Source organism: Scyliorhinus torazame, chromosome 12 (assembly GCF_047496885.1).
Source record: "Scyliorhinus torazame isolate Kashiwa2021f chromosome 12, sScyTor2.1, whole genome shotgun sequence".
Taxonomy (NCBI): domain Eukaryota; kingdom Metazoa; phylum Chordata; class Chondrichthyes; order Carcharhiniformes; family Scyliorhinidae; genus Scyliorhinus; species Scyliorhinus torazame.
Window position 1 is genome coordinate 82,011,376 of NC_092718.1, and position 21,279 is coordinate 82,032,654.

Here is a 21,279-nt window from a genome sequence, read left to right on the forward strand (position 1 = left end):
TTGTGAGAGTGTGTCCCACATTATCCCCACTCCTTGTGAGAGTCTGTCCCACATTCCCCACGCCTTGTGAGAGTGTGTCCCACATTCTCCCCACTCCTTGTGAGAGTGTGTCCACATTCCCCACTCCTTGTGAGAGTGTGTCCACATTCCCCACTCGCTATGAGAGTGTGTCCCACATTCTCCCCACTCCTTGTGAGAGTGTGTCCCACAGTCCCCACGCCTTGTGAGAGTGTGTCCGACATTCCCCACGCCTTGTGAGAGTGTGTCCCACATTCTCCCCACTCCTTGTGAGAGTGTGTCCCACATTCCCCACGGCTTGTGAGAGTGTGTCCCACATTCTCCCCACTCCTTGTGAGAGTGTGTCCCACATTCTCCCCACTCCTTGTGAGAGTGTGTCCCACATTCCCCACGCCTTGTGAGAGTGTGACCACATTCTCCCCACTCCTTGTGAGAGTGTGTCCCACATTCCCCACGCCTTGTGAGAGTGTGTCCCACATTCCCCACGCCTTGTGAGAGTGTGTCCCACATTCTCCCCACTCCTTGTGAGAGTGTGTCCCACATTCCCCACTCTTTGGGAGAGTGTGTCCCACATTCCCCACTCGCTATGAGAGTGTGTCCCACATTCCCCACGCCTTGTGAGAGTGTGTCCCACATTCCCCACTCCTTGTGTGAGTGTGTCCACATTCCCCACTCGCTATGAGAGTGTGTCCCACATTCTCCCCACTCCTTGTGAGAGTGTGTCCCACATTCCCCACTCTCTATGAGAGTGTGTCCCACATTCTCCCCACTCCTTGTGAGAGTGTGTCCCACATTCTCCCCACTCCTTGTGAGAGTGTGTCCCACATTCCCCACGCCTTGTGAGAGTGTGTCCACATTCCCCACTCGCTATGAGAGTGTGTCCCACATTCCCCACGCCTTGTGAGAGTGTGTCCCACATTCCCCACTCGCTATGAGAGTGTGTCCCACATTCCCCACGCCTTGTGAGAGTGTGTCCCACATTCCCCACTCGCTATGAGAGTGTGTCCCACATTCCCCACGCCTTGTGAGAGTGTGTCCCACATTCCCCACTCGCTATGAGAGTGTGTCCCACATTCCCCACGCCTTGTGAGAGTGTGTCCCACATTCCCCACTCGCTATGAGAGTGTGTCCACATTCCCCACTCCTTGTGAGAGTGTGTCACACATTCCCCACTCCTTGTGAGTGTGTGTCCCACATTCCCCACGCCTTGTGAGAGTGTGTCCCACATTCTCCCCACTCCTTGTGAGAGTTTGTCCACATTCCCCACTCCTTGTGAGAGTGTGTCCCACATTCCCCACGCCTTGTGAGAGTGTGTCCCACATTCTCCCCACTCCTTGTGAGAGTGTGTCCACATTCCCCACTCCTTGTGAGAGTGTGTCCCACATTCTCCCCACTCTTTGTGAGAGTGTGTCCCACATTCCCCACTCCTTGTGAGAGTGTGTCCCACATTCCCCACTCGCTGTGAGAGTGTGTCCCACATTCTCCCCACTCCTTGTGAGAGTGTGTCCCACATTCCCCACTCGCAATGAGAGTGTCTCCCACATTCCCCACTCCCTGTGAGAGTGTGTCCCACGTTCCCCACTCCCTATGAGAGTGTGTCCACATTCCCCACTCCCTATGAGAGTGTGTCCCACATTCTCCCCACTCCTTGTGAGAGTGTGTCCCACATTCCCCACGCCTTGTGAGAGTGTGTCCCACATTCCCCACGCCTTGTGAGAGTGTGTCCACATTCCCCACTCGCTATGAGAGTGTGTCCCACATTCCCCACGCCTTGTGAGAGTGTGTCCCACATTCCCCACTCGCTATGAGAGTGTGTCCCACATTCCCCACGCCTTGTGAGAGTGTGTCCCACATTCTCCCCACTCCGTGTGAAAGTGTGTCCACATTCCCCACTCCTTGTGAGAGTGTGTCCCACATTCTCCCCACTCCTTGTGAGAGTGTCTCCCACATTCTCCCCACTCCTTGTGAGAGTGTGTCCCACATTCCCCACTCCCTATGAGAGTGTGTCCACATTCCCCACTCCCTATGAGAGTGTGTCCCACATTCTCCCCACTCCTTGTGAGAGTGTGTCCACATTCCCCACTCGCTATGAGAGTGTGTCCCACATTCTCCCCACTCCTTGTGAGAGTGTGTCCCACAGTCCCCACGCCTTGTGAGAGTGTGTCCGACATTCCCCACGCCTTGTGAGAGTGTGTCCCACATTCTCCCCACTCCTTGTGAGAGTGTGTCCCACATTCCCCACGCCTTGTGAGAGTGTGTCCCACATTCTCCCCACTCCTTGTGAGAGTGTGTCCCACATTCTCCCCACTCCTTGTGAGAGTGTGTCCCACATTCCCCACGCCTTGTGAGAGTGTGACCACATTCTCCCCACTCCTTGTGAGAGTGTGTCCCACATTTCCCACGCCTTGTGAGAGTGTGTCCCACATTCCCCACGCCTTGTGAGAGTGTGTCCCACATTCTCCCCACTCCTTGTGAGAGTGTGTCCCACATTCCCCACTCTTTGGGAGAGTGTGTCCCACATTCCCCACTCGCTATGAGAGTGTGTCCCACATTCCCCACGCCTTGTGAGAGTGTGTCCCACATTCCCCACTCCCTATGAGAGTGTGTCCACATTCCCCACTCCCTATGAGAGTGTGTCCCACATTCTCCCCACTCCTTGTGAGAGTGTGTCCCACATTCCCCACTCCTTGTGAGAGTGTCTCCCACATTCTCCCCACTCCTTGTGAGAGTGTGTCCACATTCCCCACTCCTTGTGAGAGTGTGTCCCACGTTCTCCCCACTCCTTGTGAGAGTGTGTCCCACATTCCCCACTCCTTGTGAGAGTGTGTCCCACATTCCCCACTCCTTGTGAGAGTGTGTCCCACGTTCTCCCCACTCCTTGTGAGAGTGTGTCCCACATTATCCCCACTCCTTGTGAGAGTCTGTCCCACATTCCCCACGCCTTGTGAGAGTGTGTCCCACATTCTCCCCACTCCTTGTGAGAGTGTGTCCACATTCCCCACTCCTTGTGAGAGTGTGTCCACATTCCCCACTCGCTATGAGAGTGTGTCCCACATTCTCCCCACTCCTTGTGAGAGTGTGTCCCACAGTCCCCACGCCTTGTGAGAGTGTGTCCGACATTCCCCACGCCTTGTGAGAGTGTGTCCCACATTCTCCCCACTCCTTGTGAGAGTGTGTCCCACATTCCCCACGCCTTGTGAGAGTGTGTCCCACATTCTCCCCACTCCTTGTGAGAGTGTGTCCCACATTCTCCCCACTCCTTGTGAGAGTGTGCCCCACATTCCCCACGCCTTGTGAGAGTGTGACCACATTCTCCCCACTCCTTGTGAGAGTGTGTCCCACATTCCCCACGCCTTGTGAGAGTGTGTCCCACATTCCCCACGCCTTGTGAGAGTGTGTCCCACATTCTCCCCACTCCTTGTGAGAGTGTGTCCCACATTCCCCACTCTTTGGGAGAGTGTGTCCCACATTCCCCACTCGCTATGAGAGTGTGTCCCACATTCCCCACGCCTTGTGAGAGTGTGTCCCACATTCCCCACTCCTTGTGTGAGTGTGTCCACATTCCCCACTCGCTATGAGAGTGTGTCCCACATTCTCCCCACTCCTTGTGAGAGTGTGTCCCACATTCCCCACTCTCTATGAGAGTGTGTCCCACATTCTCCCCACTCCTTGTGAGAGTGTGTCCCACATTCTCCCCACTCCTTGTGAGAGTGTGTCCCACATTCCCCACGCCTTGTGAGAGTGTGTCCACATTCCCCACTCGCTATGAGAGTGTGTCCCACATTCCCCACGCCTTGTGAGAGTGTGTCCCACATTCCCCACTCGCTATGAGAGTGTGTCCCACATTCCCCACGCCTTGTGAGAGTGTGTCCCACATTCCCCACTCGCTATGAGAGTGTGTCCCACATTCCCCACGCCTTGTGAGAGTGTGTCCCACATTCCCCACTCGCTATGAGAGTGTGTCCCACATTCCCCACGCCTTGTGAGAGTGTGTCCCACATTCCCCACTCGCTATGAGAGTGTGTCCACATTCCCCACTCCTTGTGAGAGTGTGTCACACATTCCCCACTCCTTGTGAGTGTGTGTCCCACATTCCCCACGCCTTGTGAGAGTGTGTCCCACATTCTCCCCACTCCTTGTGAGAGTTTGTCCACATTCCCCACTCCTTGTGAGAGTGTGTCCCACATTCCCCACGCCTTGTGAGAGTGTGTCCCACATTCTCCCCACTCCTTGTGAGAGTGTGTCCACATTCCCCACTCCTTGTGAGAGTGTGTCCCACATTCTCCCCACTCTTTGTGAGAGTGTGTCCCACATTCCCCACTCCTTGTGAGAGTGTGTCCCACATTCCCCACTCGCTGTGAGAGTGTGTCCCACATTCTCCCCACTCCTTGTGAGAGTGTGTCCCACATTCCCCACTCGCTATGAGAGTGTGTCCCACATTCCCCACGCCTTGTGAGAGTGTGTCCCACATTCCCCACGCCTTGTGAGAGTGTGTCCCACATTCTCCCCACTCCTTGTGAGAGTGTGTCCCACATTCCCCACGCCTTGTGAGAGTGTGTCCCACATTCTCCCCACTCCTTGTGAGAGTGTGTCCCACATTCTCCCCACTCCTTGTGAGAGTGTGTCCCACATTCCCCACGCCTTGTGAGAGTGTGACCACATTCTCCCCACTCCTTGTGAGAGTGTGTCCCACATTCCCCACGCCTTGTGAGAGTGTGTCCCACATTCCCCACGCCTTGTGAGAGTGTGTCCCACATTCTCCCCACTCCTTGTGAGAGTGTGTCCCACATTCCCCACTCTTTGGGAGAGTGTGTCCCACATTCCCCACTCGCTATGAGAGTGTGTCCCACATTCCCCACGCCTTGTGAGAGTGTGTCCCACATTCCCCACTCCTTGTGTGAGTGTGTCCACATTCCCCACTCGCTATGAGAGTGTGTCCCACATTCTCCCCACTCCTTGTGAGAGTGTGTCCCACATTCCCCACTCTCTATGAGAGTGTGTCCCACATTCTCCCCACTCCTTGTGAGAGTGTGTCCCACATTCTCCCCACTCCTTGTGAGAGTGTGTCCCACATTCCCCACGCCTTGTGAGAGTGTGTCCACATTCCCCACTCGCTATGAGAGTGTGTCCCACATTCCCCACGCCTTGTGAGAGTGTGTCCCACATTCCCCACTCGCTATGAGAGTGTGTCCCACATTCCCCACGCCTTGTGAGAGTGTGTCCCACATTCCCCACTCGCTATGAGAGTGTGTCCCACATTCCCCACGCCTTGTGAGAGTGTGTCCCACATTCCCCACTCGCTATGAGAGTGTGTCCCACATTCCCCACGCCTTGTGAGAGTGTGTCCCACATTCCCCACTCGCTATGAGAGTGTGTCCACATTCCCCACTCCTTGTGAGAGTGTGTCACACATTCCCCACTCCTTGTGAGTGTGTGTCCCACATTCCCCACGCCTTGTGAGAGTGTGTCCCACATTCTCCCCACTCCTTGTGAGAGTTTGTCCACATTCCCCACTCCTTGTGAGAGTGTGTCCCACATTCCCCACGCCTTGTGAGAGTGTGTCCCACATTCCCCACGCCTTGTGAGAGTGTGTCCCACATTCTCCCCACTCCTTGTGAGAGTGTTTCCACATTCCCCACTCCTTGTGAGAGTGTGTCCCACATTCTCCCCACTCTTTGTGAGAGTGTGTCCCACATTCCCCACTCCTTGTGAGAGTGTGTCCCACATTCCCCACTCGCTGTGAGAGTGTGTCCCACATTCTCCCCACTCCTTGTGAGAGTGTGTCCCACATTCCCCACTCGCTATGAGAGTGTGTCCCACATTCCCCACGCCTTGTGAGAGTGTGTCCCACATTCCCCACTCCCTATGAGAGTGTGTCCACATTCCCCACTCCCTATGAGAGTGTGTCCCACACTCTTCCCACTCCTTGTGAGAGTGTGTCCCACATTCCCCACTCGCTATGAGAGTGTGTCCCACATTTTCCCCACTCCTTGTGAGAGTGTGTCCCACATTCTCCCCACTCCTTGTGAGAGTGTGTCCCACATTCCCCACTCCTTGTGAGAGTGTGTCCACATTCCCCACTCGCTATGAGAGTGTGTCCCACATTCTCCCCATTCCTTGTGAGAGTGTGTCCCACATTCCCCACTCGCTATGAGAGTGTGTCCCACATTTTCCCCACTCCTTGTGAGAGTGTGTCCCACATTCTCCCCACTCCTTGTGAGAGTGTGTCCCACATTCTCCCCACTCCTTGTGAGAGTGTGTCCCACATTCCCCACTCGCTATGAGAGTGTGTCCCACATTCCCCACTCCTTGTGAGAGTGTGTCCCACATTCCCCACGCCTTGTGAGAGTGTGTCCCACATTCCCCACTCCTTGTGAGAGTGTGTCCCACATTCCCCACGCCTTGTGAGAGTGTGTCCCACATTCCCCACTCCTTGTGAGAGTATGTCCCACATTCCCCACTCCTTGTGAGAGTATGTCCCACATTCTACACTCCTTGTGAGAGTGTGTCCCACATTCCCCACTCCTTGTGAGAGTGTGTCCCACATTCCCCACTCGCAATGAGAGTGTCTCCCACATTCCCCACTCCCTGTGAGAGTGTGTCCCACGTTCCCCACTCCCTATGAGAGTGTGTCCACATTCCCCACTCCCTATGAGAGTGTGTCCCACATTCTCCCCACTCCTTGTGAGAGTGTGTCCCACATTCCCCACGCCTTGTGAGAGTGTGTCCCACATTCCCCACGCCTTGTGAGAGTGTGTCCACATTCCCCACTCGCTATGAGAGTGTGTCCCACATTCCCCACGCCTTGTGAGAGTGTGTCCCACATTCCCCACTCGCTATGAGAGTGTGTCCCACATTCCCCACGCCTTGTGAGAGTGTGTCCCACATTCTCCCCACTCAGTGTGAAAGTGTGTCCACATTCCCCACTCCTTGTGAGAGTGTGTCCCACATTCTCCCCACTCCTTGTGAGAGTGTCTCCCACATTCTCCCCACTCCTTGTGAGAGTGTGTCCCACATTCCCCACTCCCTATGAGAGTGTGTCCACATTCCCCACTCCCTATGAGAGTGTGTCCCACATTCTCCCCACTCCTTGTGAGAGTGTGTCCACATTCCCCACTCGCTATGAGAGTGTGTCCCACATTCTCCCCACTCCTTGTGAGAGTGTGTCCCACAGTCCCCACGCCTTGTGAGAGTGTGTCCGACATTCCCCACGCCTTGTGAGAGTGTGTCCCACATTCTCCCCACTCCTTGTGAGAGTGTGTCCCACATTCCCCACGCCTTGTGAGAGTGTGTCCCACATTCTCCCCACTCCTTGTGAGAGTGTGTCCCACATTCTCCCCACTCCTTGTGAGAGTGTGTCCCACATTCCCCACGCCTTGTGAGAGTGTGACCACATTCTCCCCACTCCTTGTGAGAGTGTGTCCCACATTTCCCACGCCTTGTGAGAGTGTGTCCCACATTCCCCACGCCTTGTGAGAGTGTGTCCCACATTCTCCCCACTCCTTGTGAGAGTGTGTCCCACATTCCCCACTCTTTGGGAGAGTGTGTCCCACATTCCCCACTCGCTATGAGAGTGTGTCCCACATTCCCCACGCCTTGTGAGAGTGTGTCCCACATTCCCCACTCCCTATGAGAGTGTGTCCACATTCCCCACTCCCTATGAGAGTGTGTCCCACATTCTCCCCACTCCTTGTGAGAGTGTGTCCCACATTCCCCACTCCTTGTGAGAGTGTCTCCCACATTCTCCCCACTCCTTGTGAGAGTGTGTCCACATTCCCCACTCCTTGTGAGAGTGTGTCCCACGTTCTCCCCACTCCTTGTGAGAGTGTGTCCCACATTCCCCACTCCTTGTGAGAGTGTGTCCCACATTCCCCACTCCTTGTGAGAGTGTGTCCCACGTTCTCCCCACTCCTTGTGAGAGTGTGTCCCACATTATCCCCACTCCTTGTGAGAGTCTGTCCCACATTCCCCACGCCTTGTGAGAGTGTGTCCCACATTCTCCCCACTCCTTGTGAGAGTGTGTCCACATTCCCCACTCCTTGTGAGAGTGTGTCCACATTCCCCACTCGCTATGAGAGTGTGTCCCACATTCTCCCCACTCCTTGTGAGAGTGTGTCCCACAGTCCCCACGCCTTGTGAGAGTGTGTCCGACATTCCCCACGCCTTGTGAGAGTGTGTCCCACATTCTCCCCACTCCTTGTGAGAGTGTGTCCCACATTCCCCACGGCTTGTGAGAGTGTGTCCCACATTCTCCCCACTCCTTGTGAGAGTGTGTCCCACATTCTCCCCACTCCTTGTGAGAGTGTGTCCCACATTCCCCACGCCTTGTGAGAGTGTGACCACATTCTCCCCACTCCTTGTGAGAGTGTGTCCCACATTCCCCACGCCTTGTGAGAGTGTGTCCCACATTCCCCACGCCTTGTGAGAGTGTGTCCCACATTCTCCCCACTCCTTGTGAGAGTGTGTCCCACATTCCCCACTCTTTGGGAGAGTGTGTCCCACATTCCCCACTCGCTATGAGAGTGTGTCCCACATTCCCCACGCCTTGTGAGAGTGTGTCCCACATTCCCCACTCCTTGTGTGAGTGTGTCCACATTCCCCACTCGCTATGAGAGTGTGTCCCACATTCTCCCCACTCCTTGTGAGAGTGTGTCCCACATTCCCCACTCTCTATGAGAGTGTGTCCCACATTCTCCCCACTCCTTGTGAGAGTGTGTCCCACATTCTCCCCACTCCTTGTGAGAGTGTGTCCCACATTCCCCACGCCTTGTGAGAGTGTGTCCACATTCCCCACTCGCTATGAGAGTGTGTCCCACATTCCCCACGCCTTGTGAGAGTGTGTCCCACATTCCCCACTCGCTATGAGAGTGTGTCCCACATTCCCCACGCCTTGTGAGAGTGTGTCCCACATTCCCCACTCGCTATGAGAGTGTGTCCCACATTCCCCACGCCTTGTGAGAGTGTGTCCCACATTCCCCACTCGCTATGAGAGTGTGTCCCACATTCCCCACGCCTTGTGAGAGTGTGTCCCACATTCCCCACTCGCTATGAGAGTGTGTCCACATTCCCCACTCCTTGTGAGAGTGTGTCACACATTCCCCACTCCTTGTGAGTGTGTGTCCCACATTCCCCACGCCTTGTGAGAGTGTGTCCCACATTCTCCCCACTCCTTGTGAGAGTTTGTCCACATTCCCCACTCCTTGTGAGAGTGTGTCCCACATTCCCCACGCCTTGTGAGAGTGTGTCCCACATTCTCCCCACTCCTTGTGAGAGTGTGTCCACATTCCCCACTCCTTGTGAGAGTGTGTCCCACATTCTCCCCACTCTTTGTGAGAGTGTGTCCCACATTCCCCACTCCTTGTGAGAGTGTGTCCCACATTCCCCACTCGCTGTGAGAGTGTGTCCCACATTCTCCCCACTCCTTGTGAGAGTGTGTCCCACATTCCCCACTCGCTATGAGAGTGTGTCCCACATTCCCCACGCCTTGTGAGAGTGTGTCCCACATTCCCCACTCCCTATGAGAGTGTGTCCACATTCCCCACTCCCTATGAGATTGTGTCCCACACTCTTCCCACTCCTTGTGAGAGTGTGTCCCACATTCCCCACTCGCTATGAGAGTGTGTCCCACATTTTCCCCACTCCTTGTGAGAGTGTGTCCCACATTCTCCCCACTCCTTGTGAGAGTGTGTCCCACATTCCCCACTCCTTGTGAGAGTGTGTCCACATTCCCCACTCGCTATGAGAGTGTGTCCCACATTCTCCCCATTCCTTGTGAGAGTGTGTCCCACATTCCCCACTCGCTATGAGAGTGTGTCCCACATTTTCCCCACTCCTTGTGAGAGTGTGTCCCACATTCTCCCCACTCCTTGTGAGAGTGTGTCCCACATTCCCCACTCGCTATGAGAGTGTGTCCCACATTCCCCACTCCTTGTGAGAGTGTGTCCCACATTCCCCACGCCTTGTGAGAGTGTGTCCCACATTCCCCACTCCTTGTGAGAGTGTGTCCCACATTCCCCACGCCTTGTGAGAGTGTGTCCCACATTCCCCACTCCTTGTGAGAGTATGTCCCACATTCCCCACTCCTTGTGAGAGTATGTCCCACATTCTACACTCCTTGTGAGAGTGTGTCCCACATTCCCCACTCCTTGTGAGAGTGTGTCCCACATTCCCCACTCGCAATGAGAGTGTCTCCCACATTCCCCACTCCCTGTGAGAGTGTGTCCCACGTTCCCCACTCCCTATGAGAGTGTGTCCCACGTTCCCCACTCCCTATGAGAGTGTGTCCACATTCCCCACTCCCTATGAGAGTGTGTCCCACATTCTCCCCACTCCTTGTGAGAGTGTGTCCCACATTCCCCACGCCTTGTGAGAGTGTGTCCCACATTCCCCACGCCTTGTGAGAGTGTGTCCACATTCCCCACTCGCTATGAGAGTGTGTCCCACATTCCCCACGCCTTGTGAGAGTGTGTCCCACATTCCCCACTCGCTATGAGAGTGTGTCCCACATTCCCCACGCCTTGTGAGAGTGTGTCCCACATTCTCCCCACTCCGTGTGAAAGTGTGTCCACATTCCCCACTCCTTGTGAGAGTGTGTCCCACATTCTCCCCACTCCTTGTGAGAGTGTCTCCCACATTCTCCCCACTCCTTGTGAGAGTGTGTCCCACATTCCCCACTCCCTATGAGAGTGTGTCCACATTCCCCACTCCCTATGAGAGTGTGTCCCACATTCTCCCCACTCCTTGTGAGAGTGTGTCCACATTCCCCACTCGCTATGAGAGTGTGTCCCACATTCTCCCCACTCCTTGTGAGAGTGTGTCCCACAGTCCCCACGCCTTGTGAGAGTGTGTCCGACATTCCCCACGCCTTGTGAGAGTGTGTCCCACATTCTCCCCACTCCTTGTGAGAGTGTGTCCCACATTCCCCACGCCTTGTGAGAGTGTGTCCCACATTCTCCCCACTCCTTGTGAGAGTGTGTCCCACATTCTCCCCACTCCTTGTGAGAGTGTGTCCCACATTCCCCACGCCTTGTGAGAGTGTGACCACATTCTCCCCACTCCTTGTGAGAGTGTGTCCCACATTTCCCACGCCTTGTGAGAGTGTGTCCCACATTCCCCACGCCTTGTGAGAGTGTGTCCCACATTCTCCCCACTCCTTGTGAGAGTGTGTCCCACATTCCCCACTCTTTGGGAGAGTGTGTCCCACATTCCCCACTCGCTATGAGAGTGTGTCCCACATTCCCCACGCCTTGTGAGAGTGTGTCCCACATTCCCCACTCCCTATGAGAGTGTGTCCACATTCCCCACTCCCTATGAGAGTGTGTCCCACATTCTCCCCACTCCTTGTGAGAGTGTGTCCCACATTCCCCACTCCTTGTGAGAGTGTCTCCCACATTCTCCCCACTCCTTGTGAGAGTGTGTCCACATTCCCCACTCCTTGTGAGAGTGTGTCCCACGTTCTCCCCACTCCTTGTGAGAGTGTGTCCCACATTCCCCACTCCTTGTGAGAGTGTGTCCCACATTCCCCACTCCTTGTGAGAGTGTGTCCCACGTTCTCCCCACTCCTTGTGAGAGTGTGTCCCACATTATCCCCACTCCTTGTGAGAGTCTGTCCCACATTCCCCACGCCTTGTGAGAGTGTGTCCCACATTCTCCCCACTCCTTGTGAGAGTGTGTCCACATTCCCCACTCCTTGTGAGAGTGTGTCCCACATTCCCCACGCCTTGTGAGAGTGTGTCCACATTCCCCACTCGCTATGAGAGTGTGTCCCACATTCCCCACGCCTTGTGAGAGTGTGTCCCACATTCCCCACTCGCTATGAGAGTGTGTCCCACATTCCCCACGCCTTGTGAGAGTGTGTCCCACATTCCCCACTCGCTATGAGAGTGTGTCCCACATTCCCCACGCCTTGTGAGAGTGTGTCCCACATTCCCCACTCGCTATGAGAGTGTGTCCCACATTCCCCACGCCTTGTGAGAGTGTGTCCCACATTCCCCTCTCGCTATGAGAGTGTGTCCACATTCCCCACTCCTTGTGAGAGTGTGTCACACATTCCCCACTCCTTGTGAGAGTGTGTCCCACATTACCCACGCCTTGTGAGAGTGTGTCCCACATTCTCCCCAATCCTTGTGAGAGTTTGTCCACATTCCCCACTCCTTGTGAGAGTGTGTCCCACATTCCCCACTCCTTGTGAGAGTGTGTCCCACATTCCCCACTCACTATGAGAGTGTGTCCCACATTCTCCCCACTCCTTGTGAGAGTGTGTCCCTCATTCCCCACTCGCTATGAGAGTGTGTCCCACATTTCCCCCACTCCTTGTGAGAGTGTGTCCCACATTCTCCCCACTCCTTGTGAGAGTGTGTCCCACATTCCCCACGCCTTGTGAGTGTGTCTCCCACATTCTCCCCACTCCTTGTGAGAGTGTGTCCCACATTCTCCCCACTCCTTGTGAGAGTGTGTCCCACATTCCCCACGCCTTGTGAGAGTGTGACCACATTCTCCCCACTCCTTGTGAGAGTGTGTCCCACATTCCCCACGCCTTGTGAGAGTGTGTCCCACATTCCCCACGCCTTGTGAGAGTGTGTCCCACATTCTCCCCACTCCTTGTGAGAGTGTGTCCCACATTCCCCACTCTTTGGGAGAGTGTGTCCCACATTCCCCACTCGCTATGAGAGTGTGTCCCACATTCCCCACGCCTTGTGAGAGTGTGTCCCACATTCCCCACTCCCTATGAGAGTGTGTCCACATTCCCCACTCCCTATGAGAGTGTGTCCCACATTCTCCCCACTCCTTGTGAGAGTGTGTCCCACATTCCCCACTCCTTGTGAGAGTGTCTCCCACATTCTCCCCACTCCTTGTGAGAGTGTGTCCACATTCCCCACTCCTTGTGAGAGTGTGTCCCACGTTCTCCCCACTCCTTGTGAGAGTGTGTCCCACATTCCCCACTCCTTGTGAGAGTGTGTCCCACATTCCCCACTCCTTGTGAGAGTGTGTCCCACGTTCTCCCCACTCCTTGTGAGAGTGTGTCCCACATTATCCCCACTCCTTGTGAGAGTGTGTCCACATTCCCCACTCCTTGTGAGTGTGTGTCCCACATTCCCCACGCCTTGTGAGAGTGTGTCCACATTCCCCACTCGCTATGAGAGTGTGTCCCACATTCCCCACGCCTTGTGAGAGTGTGTCCCACATTCCCCAGTCGCTATGAGAGTGTGTCCCACATTCCCCACTCTTTGGGAGAGTGTGTCCCACATTCCCCACTCGCTATGAGAGTGTGTCCCACATTCCCCACGCCTTGTGAGAGTGTGTCCCACATTCCCCACTCCCTATGAGAGTGTGTCCCACATTCCCCACTCCCTATGAGAGTGTGTCCCACATTCTCCCCACTCCTTGTGAGAGTGTGTCCCACATTCCCCACTCGCTATGAGAGTGTGTCCCACATTCTCCCCACTCCTTGTGAGAGTGTGTCCCACATTCCCCACTCCTTTTGAGAGTGTCTCCCACATTCTCCCCACTCCTTGTGAGAGTGTGTCCACATTCCCCACTCCTTGTGAGAGTGTGTCCCACGTTCTCCCCACTCCTTGTGAGAGTGTGTCCCACATTCCCCACTCCTTGTGAGAGTGTGTCCCACATTCCCCACTCCTTGTGAGAGTGTGTCCCACGTTCTCCCCACGCCTTGTGAGAGTGTGTCCCACATTCTCCCCACTCCTTGTGAGAGTGTGTCCACATTCCCCACTCCTTGTGAGAGTGTGTCCCACATTCCCCACGCCTTGTGAGAGTGTGTCCACATTCCCCACTCGCTATGAGAGTGTGTCCCACATTCCCCACGCCTTGTGAGAGTGTGTCCCACATTCCCCAGTCGCTATGAGAGTGTGTCCCACATTCCCCACGCCTTGTGAGAGTGTGTCCCACATTCCCCACTCGCTATGAGAGTGTGTCCCACATTCCCCACGCCTTGTGAGAGTGTGTCCCACATTCCCCACTCGCTATGAGAGTGTGTCCCACATTCCCCACGCCTTGTGAGAGTGTGTCCCACATTCCCCACTCGCTATGAGAGTGTGTCCACATTCCCCACTCCTTGTGAGAGTGTGTCACACATTCCCCACTCCTTGTGAGAGTGTGTCCCACATTCCCCACGCCTTGTGAGAGTGTGTCCCACATTCCCCACTCCTTGTGAGAGTGTGTCCACATTCCCCACTCGCTATGAGAGTGTGTCCCACATTCTCCCCACTCCTTGTGAGAGTGTGTCCCACATTCCCCACTCGCTATGAGAGTGTGTCCCACATTCTCCCCACTCCTTGTGAGAGTGTGTCCCACATTCCCCACTCCTTGTGAGAGTGTCTCCCACATTCTCCCCACTCCTTGTGAGAGTGTGTCCTCATTCCCCACTCCTTGTGAGAGTGTGTCCCACGTTCTCCCCACTCCTTGTGCGAGTGTGTCCCACATTCCCCACTCCTTGTGAGAGTGTGTCCCACATTCCCCACTCCTTGTGAGAGTGTGTCCCACGTTCTCCCCACTCCTTGTGAGAGTGTGTCCCACATTATCCCCACTCCTTGTGAGAGTGTGTCCCACATTCCCCACGCCTTGTGAGAGTGTGTCCACATTCCCCACTCCTTGTGAGAGTGTGTCCCACATTCCCCACGCCTTGTGAGAGTGTGTCCACATTCCCCACTCACTATGAGAGTGTGTCCCACATTCCCCACGCCTTGTGAGAGTGTGTCCCACATTCCCCACTCGCTATGAGAGTGTGTCCCACATTCCCCACGCCTTGTGAGAGTGTGTCCCACATTCCCCACTCGCTATGAGAGTGTGTCCCACATTCCCCACTCGCTATGAGAGTGTGTCCCACATTCCCCACTCGCTATGAGAGTGTGTCCCACATTCCCCACGCCTTGTGAGAGTGTGTCCCACATTCCCCACTCGCTATGAGAGTGTGTCCCACATTCCCCACGCGTTGTGAGAGTGTGTCCCACATTCCCCACTCGCTATGAGAGTGTGTCCCACATTCCCCACTCCTTGTGAGAGTGTGTCACACATTCCGCACTCCTTGTGAGAGTGTGTCCCACATTCCCCACGCCTTGTGAGAGTGTGTCCACATTCCCCACTCACTATGAGAGTGTGTCCCACATTCCCCACGCCTTGTGAGAGTGTGTCCCACATTCCCCACTCGCTATGAGAGTGTGTCCCACATTCCCCACGCCTTGTGAGAGTGTGTCCCACATTCCCCACTCGCTATGAGAGTGTGTCCCACATTCCCCACTCGCTATGAGAGTGTGTCCCACATTCCCCACTCGCTATGAGAGTGTGTCCCACATTCCCCACGCCTTGTGAGAGTGTGTCCCACATTCCCCACTCGCTATGAGAGTGTGTCCCACATTCCCCACGCGTTGTGAGAGTGTGTCCCACATTCCCCACTCGCTATGAGAGTGTGTCCCACATTCCCCACTCCTTGTGAGAGTGTGTCACACATTCCGCACTCCTTGTGAGAGTGTGTCCCACATTCCCCACGCCTTGTGAGAGTGTGTCCCACATTCTCCCCACTCCTTGTGAGAGTTTGTCCACATTCCCCACTCCTTGTGAGAGTGTGTCCCTCATTCCCCACTCGCTATGAGAGTGTGTCCCACATTTCCCCCACTCCCTGTGAGAGTGTGTCCCACATTCCCCACTCCTTATGAGAGTGTGTCCCACATTCTCCCCACTCCCTGTGAGTGTGTGTCCCACATTCTCCCCACTCCCTGTGAGACTGTGTCCCACATTCCCCACACCCTGTGAGAGTATGTCCCACATTCCCCACTCCTTGTGAGAGTGTGTCCCACATTCCCCACTCCTTGTGAGAGTGTGTCCCACATTCCCCACGCCTTGTGAGAGTATGTCCCACATTCCCCACTCCTTGTGAGAGTGTGTCCACATTCTCCCCACTACCTGTGAGAGTGTGTCCCACATTCCCCACTCATTGTGAGAGTGTGTCCCACATTCCCCACTCCTTGTGAGAGTCTGTCCAGATTCTCCCCACTCCCTGTGAGAGTCTGTCCACCTTCTCCCCACTCCCTGTGTGAGTGTGTCCCACATTCCCCACTCCCTGTGAGAGTGTGTCCCATATTCCCCACTCCTTGTGAGAGTGTGTCCCACATTCCCCACTCCTTGTGAGAGTGTCCCACATTCCCCAATCCTTGTGAGTGTGTCCCACATTTCCCACTCCTTGTGAGATTGTGTCCCACATTCCCCACTCCTTGTGAGAGTGTGTCCCATATTCCCCACTCCTTGTGAGAGTGTGTCCCACATTCCCCACTCCTTGTGAGAGTGTGTCCCACATTCCCCACTCCTTGTGTGAGTGTCCCACATTCTCCCCGCTCCCTGTGGGGAGCGAGTCCCACATTCTCCCCACTCCCAGTGGGAGCGCGTCCCACATTCTCCCCACTGCCAGTGGGAGCAAGTCCCACATTCTCACCACTCCCTGTGGGAGCGAGTCCCACATTCTCCCCACTCCCAGTGGGAGCAAGTCCCACATTCTCCCCACTCCCTGTGGGAGCGAGTCCCACATTCTCCCCACTCCCAGTGGGAGCGCGTCCCACATTCTCCCCACTCCCAGTGGGAGCAAGTCCCACATTCTCACCACTCCCTGTGGGAGCGAGTCCCACATTCTCCCCACTCCCAGTGGGAGCAAGTCCCACATTCTCCCCACTCCCAGTGGGAGCGAGTCCCACATGCTCCCCACTCCCAGTGGGAGCGCGCCCCACATTCTCCCCACTCCCAGTGGGAGCAAGTCCCACATTCTCACCACTCCGTGTGGGAGCGAGTCCCACATTCTCCCCACTCCCAGTGGAAGCAAGTCCCACATTCTCACCACTCCCTGTGGGAGCGAGTTCCACATTCGCCCCACTCCCTGTGGGGAGTGAGTCCCACATTCTCACCACTCCCTGTGGGAGTGAGTCCCACATTCTCCCCACTCCTTGGGTAAAGCGGTTTCTCCTAAATTCCCCATTTCATTTATTAGTCACAGTCGAATATTGATGGCCCTTGTTGTGGTCTCCACCCCCCCCCCCCCCCCAATGCAAGTGAAAACCTCTTCTCTCCGACGACCCTATTGAAACCCCGTTCCAAATTTTAAGGACTCGATCACTTCACTCCCTCCGCATTCACTTTTCGGGATAAAAGGGCCCCGTCCTTTTCCGCTTTCATGATCGCTAAACCCTCGCACTGTTGGTAATTTCTGCAATAAGTGGAAGTCTGTTAATAACTTGACAATGAAACAATACTCTGGAAAGAGTGATCATAATGTGTAGTGACTTTTACTGTCACCCAAAACGAGGCTCTTCAACCTGAAAGAAATATGAGTTAACTAGGTATATGAGAGGGTCAGTACTGAGGGCGTGCTACACCGTCGGAGGGTCAGTACTGAGGGAGTGCTGCAATGTTAAAGGGTCAGTACTGAGGTCGTGCTGCACTGTCAAAGGGTCAGTACTGAGGGCGTCTGCACTGTCAGAGGGTCAGTACTGAGGGAGTGCTGCACCGTCGGAGGGTCAGTACTGAGGGCGTGCTGCACTGTCAAAGGGTCTGTACTGAGGGCGTGCTGCACTGTCAGAGGGTCAATACTGAGCGACTGCTGCACTGTCAGAGGGTCAGTACTGAGAGAGTGCTGCGCTGTCAGGGTCAGTACTGAAGGAATGCTGCACTGACAGAGGATCAGTACTGGGGAGTGCTGCACTGTCAGAGGGTCAGTACTAAGGGAGTGCTGCACTGTCAGAGGGTCTGTACTGAGGGAGTGCTGCACTGTCAGAGGGTCAGTACTGAGGGAGTGCTGCACTGTCAAAGGGTCTGTACTGAGGGAGTGCTGCACTGTCAGAGGGTCAGTACTGAGGGAGTGCTGCACTGTCAGAGGGTCAGAACTGAGGGAGCACTGCACTCTCAGACGGTCAGGACTAAGGGAGTGCTGCACTGTCAGAGGATCTGTACAGAGGAAGTGCTACGCTGTCAGAGGGACAGTACTGAAGGAATGCTGCACTGTCAGAGGGGTCAGTACCGAGGGAGTGCTGCACTGTCGGAGGGTCACCACTGAGGGAGTGTTGCACTTTCAGGAAGTCAGTACTGAGGGAGTGCTGCATTGTCAGGCAATCAGTACTGAGGGAGCACTGCACAGTCAGAGGGTCAGTGCTGAGGGAGCACTGCACTGTCAGGGGTCAGTACTAAGGGAGCGTTTCACTGTTGGAGTGTCAGTCCCCAGGGAGCATAGCATTGTTGGAGGGTCAGTACTGAAGGAGCTTTGCATTCTTGGAGGGTCAGGATTGAGTGAGTGCTGCACTGTCAGGGGGTCAATACTGAGGGAGCACTGCACAGTCAGAGAGTCAGTACTGAGGGAGTGCTGCACTGTCACAGGGTCAGTACAGAGGGAGTGCTGCACTGTCAGAGGGTCAGTACTAAGGGAGTGCTGCACTGTCAGAGGGTCTGTACTGAGGGAGTGCTGCACTGTCAGAGGGTCAGTACTGAGGGAGTGCTGCACTGTCAAAGGGTCTGTACTGAGGGAGTGCTGCACTGTCACAGGGTCAGTACTGAGGGAGTGCTGCACTGTCAAAGGGTCTGTACTGAGGTAGTGCTGCACTGTCAGAGGGTCAGTAGTGAGGGAGTGCTGCACTGTCAGAGGGTCAGAACTGAGGGAGCACTGCACTCTCAGACGGTCAGGACTAAGGGGGTGCTGCACTGTCAGAGGGGTCAGTACCGAGGGAGTGCTGCACTGTCGGAGGGTCACCACTGAGGGAGTGTTGCACTTTCAGGAAGTCAGTACTGAGGGAGTGCTGCATTGTCAGGCAATCAGTACTGAGGGAGCACTGCACAGTCAGAGGGTCAGTGCTGAGGGAGCACTGCACTGTCAGGGGTCAGTACTAAGGGAGCGTTTCACTGTTGGAGTGTCAGTCCCCAGGGAGCATCGCATTGTTGGAGGGTCAGTACTGAAGGAGCTTTGCATTCTTGGAGGGTCAGGATTGAGTGAGTGCTGCACTGTCAGGGGGTCAATACTGAGGGAGCACTGCACAGTCAGAGAGTCAGTACTGAGGGAGTGCTGCACTGTCACAGGGTCAGTACTGAGGGAGTGCTGCAGTGTCAGAGGGTCACTACTAAGGGAGTGCTGCACTGTCAGAGGGTCAGTACTGAGGGAGCACTGCACTGTCAGAGGGTCAGTACTGAGGGAGCACTGCACTGTCAGAGGGTCTGTACTGAGGGAGTGCTGCACTGTCAGAGCAGTCAGTACCGAGGAAACACTGCACTGGCGGTGGTTCAGGATTGTGGGAGTACTGCACTGTCGGAGGGTCACCACTGAGGGAGTGCTGCACTGTCAGAGGGTCAGTACTGAGGGAATGCTGCAGTGTCAGAGGGTCACTACTAAGGGAGTGCTGCACTTTCAGGGAGTCAGTACTGAGGCAGCGCTGTACTGTTGGAGGGTTATTACTGAGGGAGTACAACACTGTCAGGGGTCAGATGTGAGGGAGCATTTCACTGTTGGAGCGTCAGTACTGAGGGAGTGCTGCACTGTCGGAGGGTCAGCACTGAGGGAGCGCCGCACCATCGGAGGGTCAGTACTGAGGGAGTGCTGCACTGTCAAGAGGGTCAGTACTGACGGAGTGCTGCACTGTCAGAGGATCAGTACTGAGGGAGTGCTGCACTGTCAGAGGGTCAGTACTGAGGGAGTGCTGCACTATCAAAGGGTCAGTACTGAGGGAGTGCTGCACTGTCAGAGGGTCAGTACTGAGGGAGTGCTGCTCTGTCAGAGGGTCAGTACTGAGGGAGTGCTGCACTGTCAGAGGGTCAGTACTGAGGGAGTGCTGCACTATCAGAGGGTCAGTACTGAGGGAGTGCTGCACTGTCAGAGGGTCAGTCCTGAGGGAGTGCTGCACTGTCAGAGGGTCAGTACTGAGGGAGTGCTGCACTGTCAGAGGGTCAGTCCTGAGGGAGTGCTGCACTGTCAGAGGGTCAGTACTGAGGGAGTGCTACACTGTCAGAGGGTCAGTCCTGAGGGAGCGCTGCACTGTCAGAGGGTCAGTACTGAGGGTGCGCTGCACTGTCAGAGGGTCAGAACTGAATATATTTCTGACCTCTGTGTCTTTTCCCGCTTCCAGGACAGTTCTACGTAATGATGACGCCGCAGGATGTCTTGCAGACGGGAGCACAGCGAACTATCGCGCCCCGGACGCACCCGTACTCGCCGTAAGTCCAGGGACGGGGTTTTGCGAGTGGCTGGGGACGGGTGGTAGCCAACAGCCCCCACTCTGCGACGGCCAGGTTACCTCACTGTGCAACTCCAGCCAGAGGACCAGCTTGTGGTGCCGCTGTGCCATGTCCCGTCGCCGCAATCCAGTGGCCGATGGGATGCATTACAGTGGCCGCCTCGCGGGCTTGTGTCCTGGAAACTCTGCCCTCGCCGGTTGCTTTCGGCCATGTATTTGTGACAGAAGCGCCGCACTCGTGTTCCTCACTAGGCAACAACCGCTCAAGACTTCCCAGCCCTGCGTCGAGAAACACAGAACTTTGCACTGGATCAGGAGGAGCCACATTCAGCCTCTCGAGCCTGTTACACGGGAGCAGGAGGAGGCCCATTCCGCCCTCTCGAGCCTGTTACACAGGATCAGGAGGAGCCACATTCAGCCTCTCGAGCCTGTTACACAGGAACAGGAGGAGGCCCATTCCGCCCTCTCGAGCCTGTTACACAGGAACAGGACGAGGCCCAGTCATCCCCTCGAGCCTGTTACACAGGAACAGGAGGAGGCCCATTCAGCCTCTAGAGCCTGTTACACAGGAGCAGGAGGAGGCCCATTCAGCCTCTCGAGCCTGTTACAGAGGAACAGGAGGAGGCCCACTCAGCCTCTCGAGCCTGTTACACAGGAACAGGAGGAGGCCCATTCAGCCTCTCGAGCCTGTTACACAGGAACAGGAGGAGCCACATTCAGCCTCTCGAGCCTGTTACACAGGAACAGGAGGAGGCCCATTCAGCCCCCTCGAGCCTGTTACACAGGAACAGGACGAGGCCCAGTCATCCCCTCGAGCCTGTTACACAGGAACAGGAGGAGGCCCATTCAGCCCCCTCGAGCCTGTTACACAGGAACAGGACGAGGCCCAGTCATCCCCTCGAGCCTGTTACACAGGAACAGGACGAGGCCCAGTCAGATCCCTTGGCCCTGTTCCGCTGTTTTATCAGATGATGTCTGATCTGTAGCTTAACTCCAACTCCCCACATGGATTCTGTAACCCTTAACTCTCTTATCCAACACACGTCATATTGAT

At 55.5% G+C, this 21,279-nt stretch overlaps 1 protein-coding gene across 2 annotated transcripts in view; it reads left to right on the plus strand.

Moving 5' to 3' along the window:
- usf2l (upstream transcription factor 2, c-fos interacting-like) overlaps positions 1 to 21,279 on the plus strand; it is a 568,951-nt gene that overhangs the window by 483,596 nt on the left and 64,076 nt on the right. For both annotated transcript variants that reach the window (XM_072468923.1, XM_072468924.1), the window contains one exon: positions 20,118 to 20,205. In XM_072468923.1, coding sequence (XP_072325024.1) covers positions 20,118 to 20,205 — 88 coding nt within the window. The remainder of the gene's footprint in view (positions 1 to 20,117; positions 20,206 to 21,279) is intronic.